The sequence below is a fragment of the Calypte anna genome, chromosome 14 (assembly GCF_003957555.1).
Source record: "Calypte anna isolate BGI_N300 chromosome 14, bCalAnn1_v1.p, whole genome shotgun sequence".
Lineage (NCBI taxonomy): Eukaryota > Metazoa > Chordata > Aves > Apodiformes > Trochilidae > Calypte > Calypte anna.
The window spans coordinates 9251733-9268149 of NC_044260.1; the positions used below are offsets into that span (position 1 = coordinate 9251733).

General features: G+C 38.8%; 1 protein-coding gene across 1 annotated transcript in view; it reads right to left on the minus strand.

Annotated features, from left to right (window-relative positions):
- The window catches only part of SHISA9 (shisa family member 9), a 161133-nt gene extending 145311 nt beyond the window's left edge, over window positions 1-15822 (minus strand). The window contains exons 1-2 of the mRNA XM_008490341.2: window positions 15215-15822; window positions 7955-8082 (exon numbers count right to left, since the gene is read on the minus strand). Coding sequence (XP_008488563.2) covers window positions 7955-8082; window positions 15215-15822 — 736 coding nt within the window. The remainder of the gene's footprint in view (window positions 1-7954; window positions 8083-15214) is intronic.
- Window positions 15823-16417: the final 595 nt, after the last annotated feature.

The following is a 16417-nucleotide window of genomic DNA, read 5'->3' on the forward strand; positions in this document are numbered from 1 at the left end:
AATCCTACTTTTGTTGCAAGGCTCACAGACTGTGCATACCCCCACCTCTGAACTGCATCCACTACTGTTTTGTAATTGGTGCCTGAAAGCAATTAACTTTCAGTGTCTTGTTGATAAGATGAAATGCTAGTAGACGTTTGCCATACTTTTCTATGTTATGGTATTCTTTCATATGTTGTACAGAGTGGCTGACCACAGACATTCTAAAACAACAAAAACTACCATCATCAAAGAGTATTTGTGGTCCTAGAGGACCAGCTTCTTACAGGCAGCAGAAGAGGCTGGAATCACAGTTTGTTGCATGGAGAGTATGTTAAGAGAAAACAATAAAGTAGTTCAAAAGTTGTAAGGAATGGTCAGACTAACCCTGGAACTGTCTACGTGGGAAAGGCTGGTTTTTGTTTTCTGCCTAATGCTGCTAAGTGTAAAAGGCAAACTAATACAGTGAGAAAAAACTTCTCAGGGTAAAAAATAGACCTGTGTTTGAGACACTTAGTCTACTGTGGACACATCCAGCTAAGCAAATTGTTAACTCCATTAATGTCCAAATTTCATCACCCACGCCCTATTTGTGCATGCTTGGGTGTGTGCATAAGCAGCTATATATCAAATGTGCATTTCCTTTATTTTATTATAATAGAACTGCAGTCAGAGCCAATGTGTACATTTCAAAGAAAGTTCTAATATAAAGCAGAGGATGTAATACAAAGGTATGGAAACTCATTTGTGTTTGAAAATGTAGATTGAAATTTGTGAGAATATCTCTCACTGCATAGGCTATCAAAATTGCCTGGTAGTAGTGGGATATGTATTCATAAGCTTTTTAATGTATGCAGCCAGCCTCTTCTACTTTATTTTGTATCCACTGTATTGATTCTGCTTGGCAAAACTGGTGTGACATTAAAAAATGAAGAGGGAAATAATTTTACAGAATATTATATTTCTGATAAGAGAATTTCAACATCTAAAATCAAAGTTTCACACATCCAATGTGATAAAGAACATAGATATTTAGCTGTGGTTATATCAATTGGAAATAGCTAATGCTTGCCTCTGAATGCATGGATAGAAACCACTGTACTAATGAATTTATGTTTCTGTCATTTGTGTTACAAATCTATGATTTTTGAGACAAAATATTAGGGTGAGAGTCAATGGATTCAGAGAGCTGTAAGTCAAAAGTTAAAAAAAGATATTGTTTGGCATGGAAGAGGCAAGCCTAGTTTGTGTGATGGCATTGGCAAAACAACACTGAAAGCAAAAGGTACTTCTTTTGTTGGCATTTTTGTGAGGTGAGTGGAGCCATATATTAAAAAGAAAAAAAAAAAGGGGGGGGGGATCTCAGTCATAAAAAGGTTGTGTTGCTGGTTTTGGTTTTCTTCAAAACATGATTTCTATTAGTTTAGCATTGTTTCCTATACATCAAGAATCCCAGTTTTTGACATCAAGAATCCCAGCATGTCTGTCCAAAGACAAAACACAATTTTGGATACTAAATGGAGTAGTATAGCATAGGAATAGCACCTCATCAATAAAATTTAGTAAGAAAAATTAGATTGCAAAAGTGCCAAAAAAGTAGAATATGCTTATTTTTCTAAGCATTGCCTTTGGTTTCAGGGGTGTATTTGATGACAGGACATATCAATATCTACTAACAAATACCTGTGGAACTAAACCCTTATGAAAAAATTATGCTGATGGCATGAAAGAAAAAGCAGCATCACACGGATCACATAACTGTTTTCCAAAGCCAAACCACATTTAGATAGTGAACTTTTCATCTTGTAGATAGTAAATGCATCCCTTGTACTAATAGACAACATCTCAAAGTACTTGAATCTGTATCCCATCAACAGCAAAATGACTCTCATCCTTTATGTGTGCTTTTCAAGTCTGACATTTTGTGACTCAAAGCTGCCTATGTAATAGTCTAGTATTGCAATGCTCTCTTCTGTTATGACAATAATTTTTTATTTTATTGAATAGTCATTCAGCCTTTTTACTAGAAAGTAAAAAAATGTTCTAAATATTTTTATTGCGATAATGTTAATTGTTGCCACTAAAGGATAATGTCAGTGGCTAACTGTATTTCTCCCAAACACATTTTACATTGATCAATATTTTCCTTAAGATATGTCAAATTTATCTGAACTAAATGCTGATTAGTAAATTATAGGATGCAAGGCAGTAATCTTATCTAATTGTTCTTATTGTACAACAAATGAAGAAAGAGCAAAAACTCAATTGTTCAGTCATAATGGAAATGGTTATATCATTGAATCACAGAATCAGCCAGGTTGGAAAGGACCTCTGAGATCATCCAGTCCAACCCTTGATCCACTACCACCCTGGTTACCAGACCATGGCACTGAGTGCCACATTCAGTCTCTTCTTAAAAAACTAAAGGGACAGAGAAGCCACCACCTCCTTGGGCAGCCCATTCTAATGCTTGATCACCCTCTCTGTAAAGAATTTCTTCCCAATATCTAACCTAAACTTCCCTTGACAGAGCTTAAGTCCATGCCCTCTTGTCTTACTGGTAGCTATTTGGGAGAAGAGCCCAACCCCCCCTAGCTCCAGCCTCCTTTCAGGAAGTTGTAGAGTGATGAGGTCTCCCCTGAGCCTCCTCTTCTCCAGACTGAACACCCCCAACTCCCTCAGTCCTTCCTCACAGGACTTGTGCTGGATCCCTTCACGGCCTCCTTGCTCTTCTCTGGACCTGCTCCAGCACCTCAATCTCCTTCCTGAGCTGAGGGGCCCAGAACTGGACACAGGACTCAAGCTGTGGTCTCACCAGTGTTTAGTACAGGGGCAGAATCCCTTCCCTGCACCTGTTGGCCACACAGTTCCTGATACAGGCCAGGATGCCATTGGCCTTCTTGGCCACTTGAGCACACTGCTGGCTCATGTTCAGATTCCTGTCAACCCAAACTCCCAGGTCCCTTTCTGCCTGGCTGCTCTCTGTGCCCAGCCTGTAACATTGCATGGGGTTTTTGTGGCCACAGGGCAGGAACAGTACCTCTTCACTTCTCCATCTGTTACTGTGCTAAAACTTTTTCTTTGCTGAACACTTCCTACTGTTGTCCATCTTCTCACTCATAAAACAAGACTGGAGCCCTATTCATACAGCTCAGCTTTCTGACTGTACTTTGTCTTCCTAAGTGTGGAGGCAAGCAGCCAATTAAAGTTTATGAAGAACAGAGTTCAATTCCTCTGGGCCAGACCCATGCCTACAGCCAGGCCTAAAAAAAGCATTTTACTGTAATCAAGTAACCTAGATACCAATGAGGACAAACACAGAGATATTTGCTCAGTCCTTTGGATTTTGCAACCCTCTGTCTGACAAAGTTTTGAGTACAGTTTTAAGGCCCATACCTCCAGAAGCATCTTGTAATGGGTAAGACCTGCACATTCTCACTGACTTCTTCTTCACTATTATACCGGTCATTGGCCAACAGTTACTGTGTGACTAAATTAGTTAATAGTGTTTCATATACTTCAACAGCTCTGCATTTATTAAATTATGCTGAAGCAATGAGATGCAGTGAATAATTTGATATAAACATGTTTATGAATGTTAAATGCAAAAAATAACTTGCCAAGGAATGCTGTATTTATAAACAACAACAAAAAGTATATCCACTAGGGATACAAAAAAAATCCTGCAAATTCCAACTGTATTTTCACAGTGTCAAGCTAGTGACAATTTCTCTCACTGGAAAACAGAGGCTGAAACAGGGAAAAGCACAGAAAAAAAAGAAATTAAAAAATTGTATTCTAATATGCAAAAACTTTTAAAAATACCCTCCTTTTAAATGCTTACTGTCTCAATGCAAATCAAAGAAGTAGAAAAAGTTAAGTTTCCATAAGGCACCAGTTACAGAAATGTCTTAGCATTGTTTTAAGCATAAGCATTTGTAATAAGTAAGTATCCAGGACAACTGAAAACGAAATGCAGCAGCAAACACATTATTCTCATGCATATATTTAGAAGATAAAAAATAATTTTAATCACATGTGCTGCAAATTCTTGGCCAGTATTAAAACTGGCCATTTAATACAGTGCAACACTTTTCTTAGTGGTGTGCTTCCAATTTACTTTTTTAATGTTAACTTTAAAAGGAAGAAATAATACCTAAATGTCAAACTTAGTAAAATCTAGCATTTTCCATCTTAAAAACCTCCATAATCTAGAAGTGGCTTCCCTTTGAAGTCACCTTTACCTTGGGACTCTGCATAAGTGCTCTAAATATACTAGTGCAAGACTAGTTGTTATTGAGGAAAAAGTAACAGAGCTCGTGCTGATCATGAGGAAAAGTGACTGTGGAAAGCACTAACTTAAGTATTTGTTTCAGTCTGCTGTGATTGATTATGAATTAGAAATAATAGCAGTAATCACATTTCAGAATGAGCATGTAGGTAAAAAAGCTCCTAACACCCACTGCACCAGTATTATAATCCCAACAAGTTAAATTAATTGCTTACTTCTAGCATAATAATTAGAAAGAGAGAAAGAAAAAAAAACAACACAAACTAACAAAAAATCTGCAATGTTGCTGCTGTCTTAAGATCCGTGAAAGTCATAGAGTAACAAAACAAGTTCTGCTTTTGGTTTTATTTTTTTAATATAGATTTTAAATGTCCTCTCTTTTTTTTATATTATTTATTTAACATTCCATTGTAGAAAGAATGGTATGACTCTTGGTAGATACCTACTGCTTGTTTACAAAGTACAACCACATTCTGATGTGTATGAATGAAGGGCAATAATAGAAAAGTAATCTTAAGTAAAGCAGAGTACCAGAAGAAAATCATGGAAACTAACAATCATTAAGGACAAATAGCTTTTATTGAAAAGCATCTAGGAAAAAAACAACAAAAAAAGCATTAAAGAAAAAAACCTGTCTTTCCAGAACCTTTAATATGGCTGTTCTTTTCTGAATATCAGAAAAAAAGACACAAGAAACTGAGTAAACTGCAAGATATGCTGAAAAGAGATCACTACTTTTAGCCTTCCACTGAAGTGCTAGTTTTAGCAAATAGCTGTGCTAGCTGCAGGCAGCTTAGAAAATATTTGTTCTCTGGTGACAAACAGTCCAGAACAAACAAAAAAACAACTAATATTCCATGTCAGAAATCATACAAAGTTTGTTATTTTGTCAGAGCTTCCTTTCATAGAGTGCTTTCAGAACAGGTTGGCAGCATCAGCGAAATGTTTTTAAGAAGGCAGAAAGAGCAACTGAACAGTCAAATTACAATATTTTTAATAATGTTTGGCCTTCAGTAGCTTGTCTTTCGTATTCTGAAAGACACAATACAGAAACCATACCTAATGCCTAAGAAATTCCTCCTGCTCTCTTCATATCTATGGATCAATTTGAAATGTACATCAGTCTCGTATTTTTAAGTCACATTTTGGGATAGCTAGTAGATAGAAAAGGTAACTTAGAAAACCTAAAACATATATACCAAAGCATCCTATGCTATAATTTTGTACCATTACATTTTCTCTACATAAGTAAAGATGTGGAATAGAATTTTTACAAAAGCTGTAATTCGCTCTGGTTTATGTGCATGTAACAAATAACCAAAAAAGCCTGCCAGTTTTCCAGCACATACAGTAGGTAATGCACATACAGTAAAGTTTCTGCAAGTAATATCCACTCTTGTAGTGTTTCAGAACTCAACTATAAAATTTCAAATTGCAAATCTTACTGCACTTGTCTTAATAATTTTTCTTATACAGATTTTTCCACACCATAAATGCACATGCTCTCCACAGACTTTAATAATTTCTGATATTCTGGCTAACTCTAGTTATTTAGCCATTTTTAGGTGAGTTTGTGTCACAATATAGTGGCAACAAATATAGAACAATGATCTACTTGCTATGAAGTAAATGTATGTAATGCTGGTCACAGAATGCCTTGAGTAATTTCACAGCGTAAAGATCTGCATTGAACAATCTTAAATGATTGACTTAATCCATAAAGTTGATTAAAGACTCAAACAAATGACATCATAGCTGCTTGCTTCTGGGCAGGCTGTTTATGACCCTGTGCATTCCAGCTAACTCCTCAGCAGCAGAGGTGTTATGGACATCTGGGGTCATCATAAGCCAAGATCCTATGGTACTACTGAATGCATTTTTTTTTTCTTCATGCATACCTCTGAGTTGCATTTAAATGCAAGAGTTTATGGAAGCAAGGCTTAAATCTGAATTCAAATCCAAGAAACAAGTTTAAAGACCTGCTGTGTTATGTGATATATTTAAGTATACAGACAATTTTAAGCAAAATATCTTAGTGTGATGATTACAAAAATCTGGATACAGCCAATGCAGTAAGAATCCCTTTAATGTCTGATTCCTCCATTAACTGCAATACTGAATAAACATTTTACATATGAGAGAAAATCAGGTTGTATCCTAACTTCATTACCATTTGGCATCTTTCCTGAAAACACAGTCACAGGAAGGATCAGAGATGAGCAGAGCTAATACACAAAGAGAGATATAGTGCATATTCCTATGTTCCTTAGAGCAGAAGTTCACCAGCTCAGCTTCAGGGGGCTAGAGCACCTTTGGGAGAGAGGTGTAAGTTCCCCTCCAGAGGTGTGTGATCTAGAATTAGAGATGTAATGGTGCAGCACCTCCTCCTCTGCAGTGTAGAACTGCACAGGCCCAGGTGGAAGTACTTTGCTGGAGAGCAGTGCAGACAGATTAGATGTCACACATCACTCTATGTGGTATCCTTATTAGAGGTCACAGCTTTAATTCTTTCCTATTACTCTGTAATCATGCACGTAAGAAATCACAGTCAATCTCTGCCACAAAACAAGGATAAGGAGTGCATGCAACATCTGAATCTGCTCTTTCTCCCATTGTTTTAACACCCTTTCCCCATGAGAGATCAGTAAAATACCACAATAAGTGCATGGTTTGGTCCGAATAAAATTCATTCTTTGTCCAAATACAAGCAAATTTTATGCTTTCTGTAGTTCCAGAAAGATAAGGAAAAGACTAGTGCATACGCTTTCAGAATTTCAAAATCCAAATAACAGTGCATTAGAAGTATATTTGCAGTAAAACACATCTACATTGACCTATAACATAGGTCAATAAAGGCATCCACTGCCTAACAATCTAAACCTTTCCAAATTATACTTTTTTTCTATTATAAACATACTGAACTTGAATTTTTAAACAGATCTATAATTTTATGCATATATATATTTATATATGTGTATATTGAAGGTATAAAACATAAATATCTGTGCAAATTCAAAGTGAAGTGGAAATGTTCATTACAAAAGGAAAATATATCTGAGCACAAGAAAGTTCTCTACTATGGTCTAAAACAAGACTGAGAAATGAAATAAGTAGCCTAGGACTTCATATAATGAAATGTCACCATATTCTAGAGCTCCAAGGTGTACTTTTTCCTTACCTTCAATACCAAAAATATGTAATAGCAGAGAATGAATAAAAATATTAATACTGAATTCAAAATAATAATCTTCCTCTAACCTTCCCTTAGAGACAAAAAACTGAGAAAGCCAAAACCATGTAGAATTTGGTGCTCTCAAGGAAAGTAACTAATTTACTAGTGGAGATGATATAACAGCCTAATGAGACCACTTTCCTACTGGATGTTACAGCCATATGAAACATCTCATTAAATCTTTCTGTAAACTTAGCTATTTGTATGTTTGTATAACAAAGCATAGAATAAGGCATAGGCTGACGAGCTGAGCAAAACCACAAGGTACGAGGTGACAATAACACAAAACTTGTATTAGTCAACCAAGACTTCTAATTAAAAAGAAACAGAATAACTAATTTGCAAGAACCCCTGTACCGTCAATCCTCTTTTGACATCCAGCAATATTTATTTCATAATGCTCATTTTAGTTCCATCATTCCAGATATTGGTAAAATTATAGTGCAACTTACGTAAATTATTTGGAGGAGGTCTGGTCTCCATGTTTTCATAGTGTTGCACATGTACTACAATATTAAGATCTCTTTCCATATGATCTGTTGTACAAGGACCTTGAGGTCGCATAACATCAGCAAGAGCCCTGAAAAACAAACAAAATCATAATGAACCTGTTGCAAAATCTATAAGGCATTACCAGTATATTCCAAGGTTTTTTTTCAGTTTAGATGCAGTCTGTCATGAAGTCTGGTGGAGAAACCAACTCCACTTCCAGCCAAATCAGGATCAGTTTCATTGAGAGACTTGGTACCTAAGGCTCTTTTTATGTTGCCTTAGACAGTGTGCTAGTAGTAATACATAGAAACACATTAAGTTCTTTAGCTATCTTGGCTACATAATTTAAGTTTGTTGAGACTTACTGAGTTCTGCCATTGCATGTGCTTAGTAGCACTGGCATCTTGGCTTTGCTGAACACCTCAGCATCTGGCCCCTGTCTCTAGCTTTCACAAACTAGTTACCTTCACACCTATATTACCAGCAGGGCCTGTTAAAGTAAATTCTCTCACATGTGTTTACACAGAACACCACGGTCTTGGCCATTTTCATTCAAATGTGACCAAAGTTGAATGGTGACATGGTTTTCATGTAGAAATCCATAGGCATAGCACTCTTCATCATCAGGGATTTAAGCTTTTCCCATCCAGAAGGGGAGATCAGGAAGTCTTTTCTAGCTTCCGTGAGAGTCCCGCTCCTCAATACAGCAAAGCTTGAACAGGAACACTCCTTGAGACTTTGAAGCCAGTTCAGAAACAGGATAAAAGCTCTATGCTAGCAAAGAGGAAGCAAGCAAAGGTATTCCTAAGTTAGGCCAGGCCCAACTTGATACTGGTTGTGGACTTCTGCAGAGCTGAAGGCAGTAACTATATCTGAAAGACACAGATTCATCCTGTGCTGGTGTGTTTTCTAAGGACTAGAGTCACTGCTGAGTGGACTGCTGAGTCTAAATCCATTCTTAGGCAAACAATTAGTCCTGTCTGTATTAGTCCTGAGGATCCAGAGTTACTTTCAGATCCAGGCTCTCAAACTCTCAGCATGGCAACATCTAACTTTGTCTGTGATTCTGGGCTATGGATTTTTACCATTGACTTCTGCAGGAGCAGGATTATCCCTTAGGTGTATCATAAATATGCCTGCTGAACTATTGTGCCACACAAAATAATTGGCCCACCTGCAGAAGCTGTTGCCTTAGGCAAAGGAAAGCTATGGTGTATGTCACCAGTGTCTTCAGAGCCCAGTGGAAGCCTTGTCTATTGGGGTCAATGCAGCACTGACTGTTATTTGCATTCTTTTGGTTTTACTGGTTTTAATTTTTAGACCCTTTGAGCTATTTTTTTTTAAGGATGTATTTTTGGGACAGTGTGCACAATTTAGATAAAATTTCTACAATAAATTATATACAGTGTCCTAGATACTGCATCAAAATAAACTAGTTTATGAACTAATAAATAGAAATAAGCACATTCACTGGTGAAAGCCATGGCAAGTGCCATCTAGCTCCTCAACTGTAATTCTGTGACATGATGATTTCTTGATCAAGATCCACTGTACTTTTAAATATTACAAAGAAGCTTCATTTGAGTTACAGGCTGAGAGGAATCCTGAGCTGGGTATTGTTTTCAGATTGCAGGAACATTGCTTTGGTACATAGCTGAACAATACTGCTATTTCATTGTGTTTATGGCTAGCATTATGCTATTAAAATATTAGTTACATTTGTGATGAACATATTACAGATACTCTGTTGATATAGAGGTCAGAAGACAGTAACAAAATGATTAATAGTATCAGAGCAATGCTCCCATTTGAAGCGATGCTTATACAGCAGGAGTAGCAGAGCTGGCCTACATACAGAATAATAAAAATTCAATAAAAGATGTCTCACAAAGGTATATAGAACATTATGCAAAAGGAAAGCATTATATTGCAAAACGTAGTCTAGAATAAGTGGAGATGAAAACCATTAATATCTAGTTAATCTATGCAAATATATCTCCATACAAAGAAAATATTGACATCAACATTAATTTTAATTCCAGAGGCAGATGGGCACATTTCTGGGAAGGGAAGAAAAGCAAATTAAAGTTCCTAGCTTTCATGTGAGAATTAAAACTGTGAGATCTCTTAATACATGGATTATATTTCCGAACTTTGTGAAAATGGGTTTCCAGAAATGCTTTCCTCATTGCTCTTGATCTGATGGTAAATATTGTTCACTGCAGACTGTAAATAACACCCCATGATAGCAGCTTAACTACTACCTGTCAGTGTAAATGCCAGCTACACTTTCTACCATTTTAGGGTGGCTTTTTTCAAAGAGGTCTCAAAAAATTAGCTGTCCTAATCCCACTGTATTAAGACTGTAGGAACTATTAACCATCAAGTTCTAATGACACAGCACCTTTGTTTATACTGTGTTAGCCAAAGTTGTAGAATCTCCCAACAGAACAGCTCATATAAGGCAGAGCTTGTCCTTATCTTCCACTGTTGTGCAGGAGTTAAAAATGTGTAGCAGCTTGTGTCACTGTAATGCAAAGGAAATGTTGTACCTGCATTTTGTTATTCTAGGGATTTACCCATATAATGAAATGGATAAAGGGAGGTTTGTGCCCCAGTATATGACAAAATCCTTGAATAGAGGCTTGCTTTGAAAAAATCTACAATGGTCAACCAACTGTTATAATACCTTCATGCATCTGTCTCACCTGAATGTCATCATACAAATGTGAAGAGAGAGTCCTATTGAAAAATTATATATCCATGGAGGGTCTTTATCTACACCTTTGCTACACTGAATGATTTTTTAAGGGAATGCAAAATACAAGATGACCTTCTAGCCAAATAGTGATATTATTTGGTCTTGTGTATTGATATTGGTTGCAGTATTACAGAAGTGGAGAAATGTTGCCTACATGGCAGTTAATGCCCCAGAACTACCTAGGTATCAAAACTTCAGCATTTCTCCTCCCATAAGATTTTTCTCTTTGGATATGTAATACTGTTTTCAGGTATTTTAAAACATGTGGAGACAGGCATTTCCCTTATGGGTACAAGCTGAAGCACAGGTTATTTCATGAAAGGTCACTTGTCATATATTGCTTTCAAAACTGGGTCAAAACCCATATGGGAGATAATTTCACACATAGGATTCAAGATTTTGGCAAGTCAGGCTATTTTTGGTCCCAGGTACATGTCTTTTGAATGGTCAACAAAAGACGTAACTTGTGAGCTCAGCACTCTGTGAAGAAAGAAAAGCTCAGATGGTTCACAATATCTGGAAGGCTGCTCACATACTGTCAGAATTACTGCTTAAAAAAACAGGAGCTGGAGCATACAAGCATGATTGTAAATATTGTCCTTTTCAGTTCTTATTTGTGAATTCTCCACAAGGATTAGGGGAAAAGACAAAGGTGTGAGTTTATTTACAGAAGAATCTCCTCCTTGAAACAGAAGTAAAGCTTTTCCCTTTTCTACTGATTTTCAAGAGAGGGAGGAGAAGCATAACTCATGAAGCCTGGAAGTCCCATTGATGTAGTCTTAAGCAGCAACAATATGCTGCCCTTATATACCTAGCAGAGCTTATAGGTCTGCTTCAGGAGGCAGATCAGTTGTCTTTCCTTTTAAGAATAATACTGCCACATTTCTTCCCTTTGCCCTATTTGATAACATATACCATCCTATTCCTTTATTCTTTTAGAAAGAAAGAGGGTAAAGAGTTCCTCAATTTTGATATTACTGTTACAGCTTAGTTCTTGGACACTGCAGCTGAAGGAAATATTTTTCTCCTTTTAATATAAAAAAAAATTTTTAAATGAGAATGATATAAACAAAACATCATCATATGACATCTCAAGTGAAATATGCCATGTAGAGTTAATTCTGTACTCCCCTCTCAATTTTCATCTCCCAAATTTGCAGTTCCATGCCAACTGTGTTTTACTGAAAAGCACTGATGTAACAAAAAAGAAAATGTCAACAGTGCCAGAGTTGGTCCTTTTTCTCAAAACAAAAGGAAGCAACAAGGTCTCTAAAAAAGGACAGATTTTGACGCCTTTTTTCCTAAAAAGGATGGCTCAATAGATATTTCTTCCTATGGATTGGTTTCACCAAATTAATACATTTTCTTATTGCTTTTTCATTGCCAAATATTTCAGGAAAATTCAGTGAAATCAATGAAGTGTTCTTGGGATTTTTTTTGGTATAGCAGTAAACAAAATGTAATGAAAGGTAAGTGTATAGAAACTACACTTGCTAAGCCTGTGAAGTTCCCTTCATTATCATTGTACCACTCTTACACACACCACTGTCTTACTTCAACAGCAGAACCACTGTCTGCAAGATGAAATAATGGAAGAAATTAATAAGTGTGGCACAGTTTAGCTTCCTATTTATAAGTCACCATTCTTATTCCCATGTGTCAAGTCTCTCCTCATATTTTTAGTGAATCAAAAACAGAAATGTATCATTTACACCAGTTGTATTCTGGTCACTTTAAAAAAAATAAAAAATCAGTCCTCATAAAAAAGATAAGCTCACCTAATACATTTTATTTTCTGAAAAGCAGAACTATCAGTCCCATAGGTGAGTTTGTTCACAGGAATGAAGAGGATTCATGTTTTGTGTAGCCATTGGCTAGGGAAAGGAAAGGAGACAATCCTAGCTAAGGAATAGATGACAAATCAACATCCATGTGTTTCTTGCTGCCAGCCAAAATGGAGTAACACTTAGTATTTTGGTTTGGCCTACCATATACTCTCATTGCATTATACTTTCACTTACTAATAAAGTTCATTAAAGAACAGGGGGTTTTGTTAGTTTGTTTGGGTTTTATATTGCAGTTTTGGGTGTTAAACAAGAAGTTGAATATGAATATAGGCTACGTATTATTTTAAGTTCTGTTACTATTTGCTGTTTAAACAGAGAAATTATTTTCTTAAGCATTGCAGCCTTTTTTTTCAAAACATCAGTAGTGTAAAATAAGCTAGGATGGAATATTTTATCTGAACACACAACTGAAGACAAAAGATACTTCAAATGCTTCACTCAGTGACAGATTTTTAGATTGCCGACAGGATTTACAAATCTAATTCCTTTTCAAGTGAGTGGTAAACTCACCCCATAGCTCTAATAGGAGTGTGAGAAGTGTGTTGTTTGTTTTTGTTTTCTTTTTTTTTTTTAAAAAAAAAGCTATAAGGCTGCAGAACATGACTATTATGCGTACTGAGTGAGTGGGTGACTGTTTTTCCATGTGATCATGACTTTCCAAGTTTCTATATAATCCTGATTTGAGCATTTTAATGGCAAGAAAAGCACATCTCAGACACTGTTAAGTAATCAAGGTACCAGACGACCTTTTCTGAGAATCACTTCAGAAACCTAATCTTTATGCATACATGACTGAAGGATTTCAAAATGATTTTCCAAGCCCCTACAATTGTTTCCATAAACTAAGAAAGAATATCCTTTCAGAATACTTCACACCTGTACTTTAGATAACAAATATTTCTACTGGTAGAAATAGGACCTATTTAAGTAATATGTAAGCTGGGATGGTTACATCTTCGCTTTGTCTTGGGTTTTGTAATTGTTAAAAGCCCTGCCCTTTTGCCTATGTGAAGACACTATGGAAAGAGGCTGAAACAAGGGAGAGCTTTTTCCAAACAACCTCTGTAGTTTAAGATTTAAAAAAGAAATAGGGAGCCATGTCTTATTTTTCTCTCTAAGTAGCTGAGAATATTCCAAAGGTCTAAAGAATTATTATACCTTTGCTCAAAAAAACATCTTTGCAAAAGTATCAGTGACACAGAATGTTGACAAAAATTTCTGCAGTGTGCTTTGTTCCTCAATAGTAAAAGTGTATCCATATCAGCCAGTTTATAAATAGCAATTAATTGCTAGTGTAATGGTGATGCATTGGCAGAAGCATTTTTATGGATTTCTGTTTTCATTTCAGGATAAATCAAAAGTCATCGGGAAACTTCAGTAAAAAGATAAGGCCCCAGGTGTTGAGTTGATCTCTTAGACTGCTTTTCAAAGGATGACTCTTCATTTATGCTTTAGAGGTTGTGAACTACAGCATTACAAGTCCAGGCAAGAGGAAGATTTCTGCCACACTGCATATCCAGTAGAAGGTATATTTTAAGTTGTACTTAATCACTAAAGTTGCCCAATATGATGAAATCTATTTAGACTCTTTAATGGAACTGTTTGCCTTTTTTAATGCCTTTCCCCCATCTGCTTTACTTTCATGTGCCTGGGATTAGCCTAAAGAATCAGACAGACTGCAAACTTGACAAATGTGATATGCCTTGATTTTGAACTGCTTTTACAATCTGGGTTTGGAATATGTTGTTAAAGCCATTGGGCACTGTTCTGAGTTGCCCACCTGGCTTTCCACCACTTAGCAGCTAGTATCTTGAGTAGATGGTAGACCACATGCCTAACTCTAGGTGGGGGAGGTTCCCTTTGTTATAATTCAGCCATTAGATTGTAGATACAGACTATAACACACATATATATGGATGAGACAATACTTTCATATTCCATTTTTTACCTCTAACAGTAGTTGAAAAAAAATGTTAAGAAATTCTACGATAGCTTTTGCTTTTTGTGTCTCACTCTTCCTTTCCATCCTGGCTCATTTTCACAGCTTAGAAATTTTACAAATAGCTCACACACTTGCAAGGGCTGGGGGAGTAGGGAGGGTCCTGCCAAAACCATTTTGCAGCTGGAGAGGGAGGGTGAGATGACATTTGTTTACATCCTTCTGTTGAGAAGTAAAAACATTTTCCAAGCTTTGAAGCAGTTGGAACAGGGAACTCATCAGGCTTTCTATAATTCAGTGTTGCTGATTTCAGGATTATTTTTTTTATATATATATCTGAGAACACTTTCTAGATCTTTTTAGGGAGAGGGTCAGATACAGCACATTTAAATGGTCTACTGTGTCTGCAGATTCTGCAATTATTTCTGGTCCTGCTCAGTATGCATGAATTTGATAACCTGGGCTTAAGGACTCAAGGGAGCTTTGCTCTCCAAAGTTGGGTCTCTTTCAGTTGCCTTGGAGGGAAATGCAGCCTGCCTGGCAGTTGCTGTTGTTTAGCAGGAACACATGGGCTCCTCTTCCCTTTTTAAGGGTAGGGGGAACAGGGACTGGGGGATGAGCAGAGTGGACTCTGGAGAACTCTGCTGCCTGGCACTCAGTCACTCAGTCTTACCTGGACATGTGCTCCCGCTGGGGTCTGTGCGCCTTCTCCAGCCCTAGTTTGGTGAAGATGCCCACCAGCACCATGACTGCCACAACCCCACAGATGATGTAGACAATGAGGTTGGTTTTATCCCTGGTAGGGTCATGCAGAGGGTCATCTATGCGGGAAGGAGGCTTCCCAGTGTTCATCCATAACGGCGTCTCATAGTTTGTGCAGGTGCTTTGATCCAGCCTTGTGTTTTTGAACTTGCAGCAAAACCTGAAGCCACAAGTGCCGCAGCAGAATATGAACTCCCCCGAGCTGCAGTTAAAGGGGGGGTCCCACTGCCCCATCACGTCAAAATAGCCCCTGCAGAAGTCCGGGGTGGGAGGTGGCTCGGAGGGGTCTAGCTGTTCCCCAAGGCTGGAGTGGTTTCCTCCTGAGAGCACCACTAAGCTCCCCAGCTGCTGTCCAGCTTTCTCCTGAGCCCGACACATCAGCGTGAGAAGGTCCGCCACCAAGTAGCCGAAGAGCAGACGAATAAAGCCTTCCATTCTGCCTCTCAGCCCCGGCTCAGCGATCCTGCTGCCGCCGCCGCTGGAGCTGCCGGATGCTGCGCTGCGCCAGAAGCTGCACATAAAGGGGCTCCGTCAGGGGCCGGGCGCCCGCTCAGCCCGCGCTCGCCTTCAGCACCACGGACAGCCCCGCGCGGACCGGACCGGCTCCCCGTCTCCGCCCGCAGCCCGGACCGGCCCCGCTCCGCTTCGGAGCGGCGAGCGCGCGGCACTTGTGGAGTGCGCTGGGGTGGGGGCGGGAGGAGGAGGACCGAGGGGAGGAGGAGGCAGCAGGAGTGAGGGGCACCGCGCGGCGGGCTGGGGAGAAGGGGCTGGCGAGAGGGGCGTGGAGGAGACCTCGAGGCGGGAGGGCTGAGGCGCGGGCGCTGCAGGGGAGATGGAGAGAGGGCGAGAGAAGGAGGAGAGAGGGCGAGCGAAGAGCCTCCCCGCGCCACCTGGTGCCAGCGTGCAGGCGCCGGAGGGCACCCACCTTCCGCTCCCCCGCGGAGCCTGGCGCGGTCACTCGCACAACTCCCTCACTCCTTCAGCCAAACAGGGCACCTGCCGAGTCCGCGCGAGGCGACGGCTGCCAGGGCAGAGCGCGGAAGGTTGGACGGACTCGCGGCGGCATCCCGCCGGCAGGGAGGGCTGCCGCCTCAGGGGAAATCCGCCTTGGCGG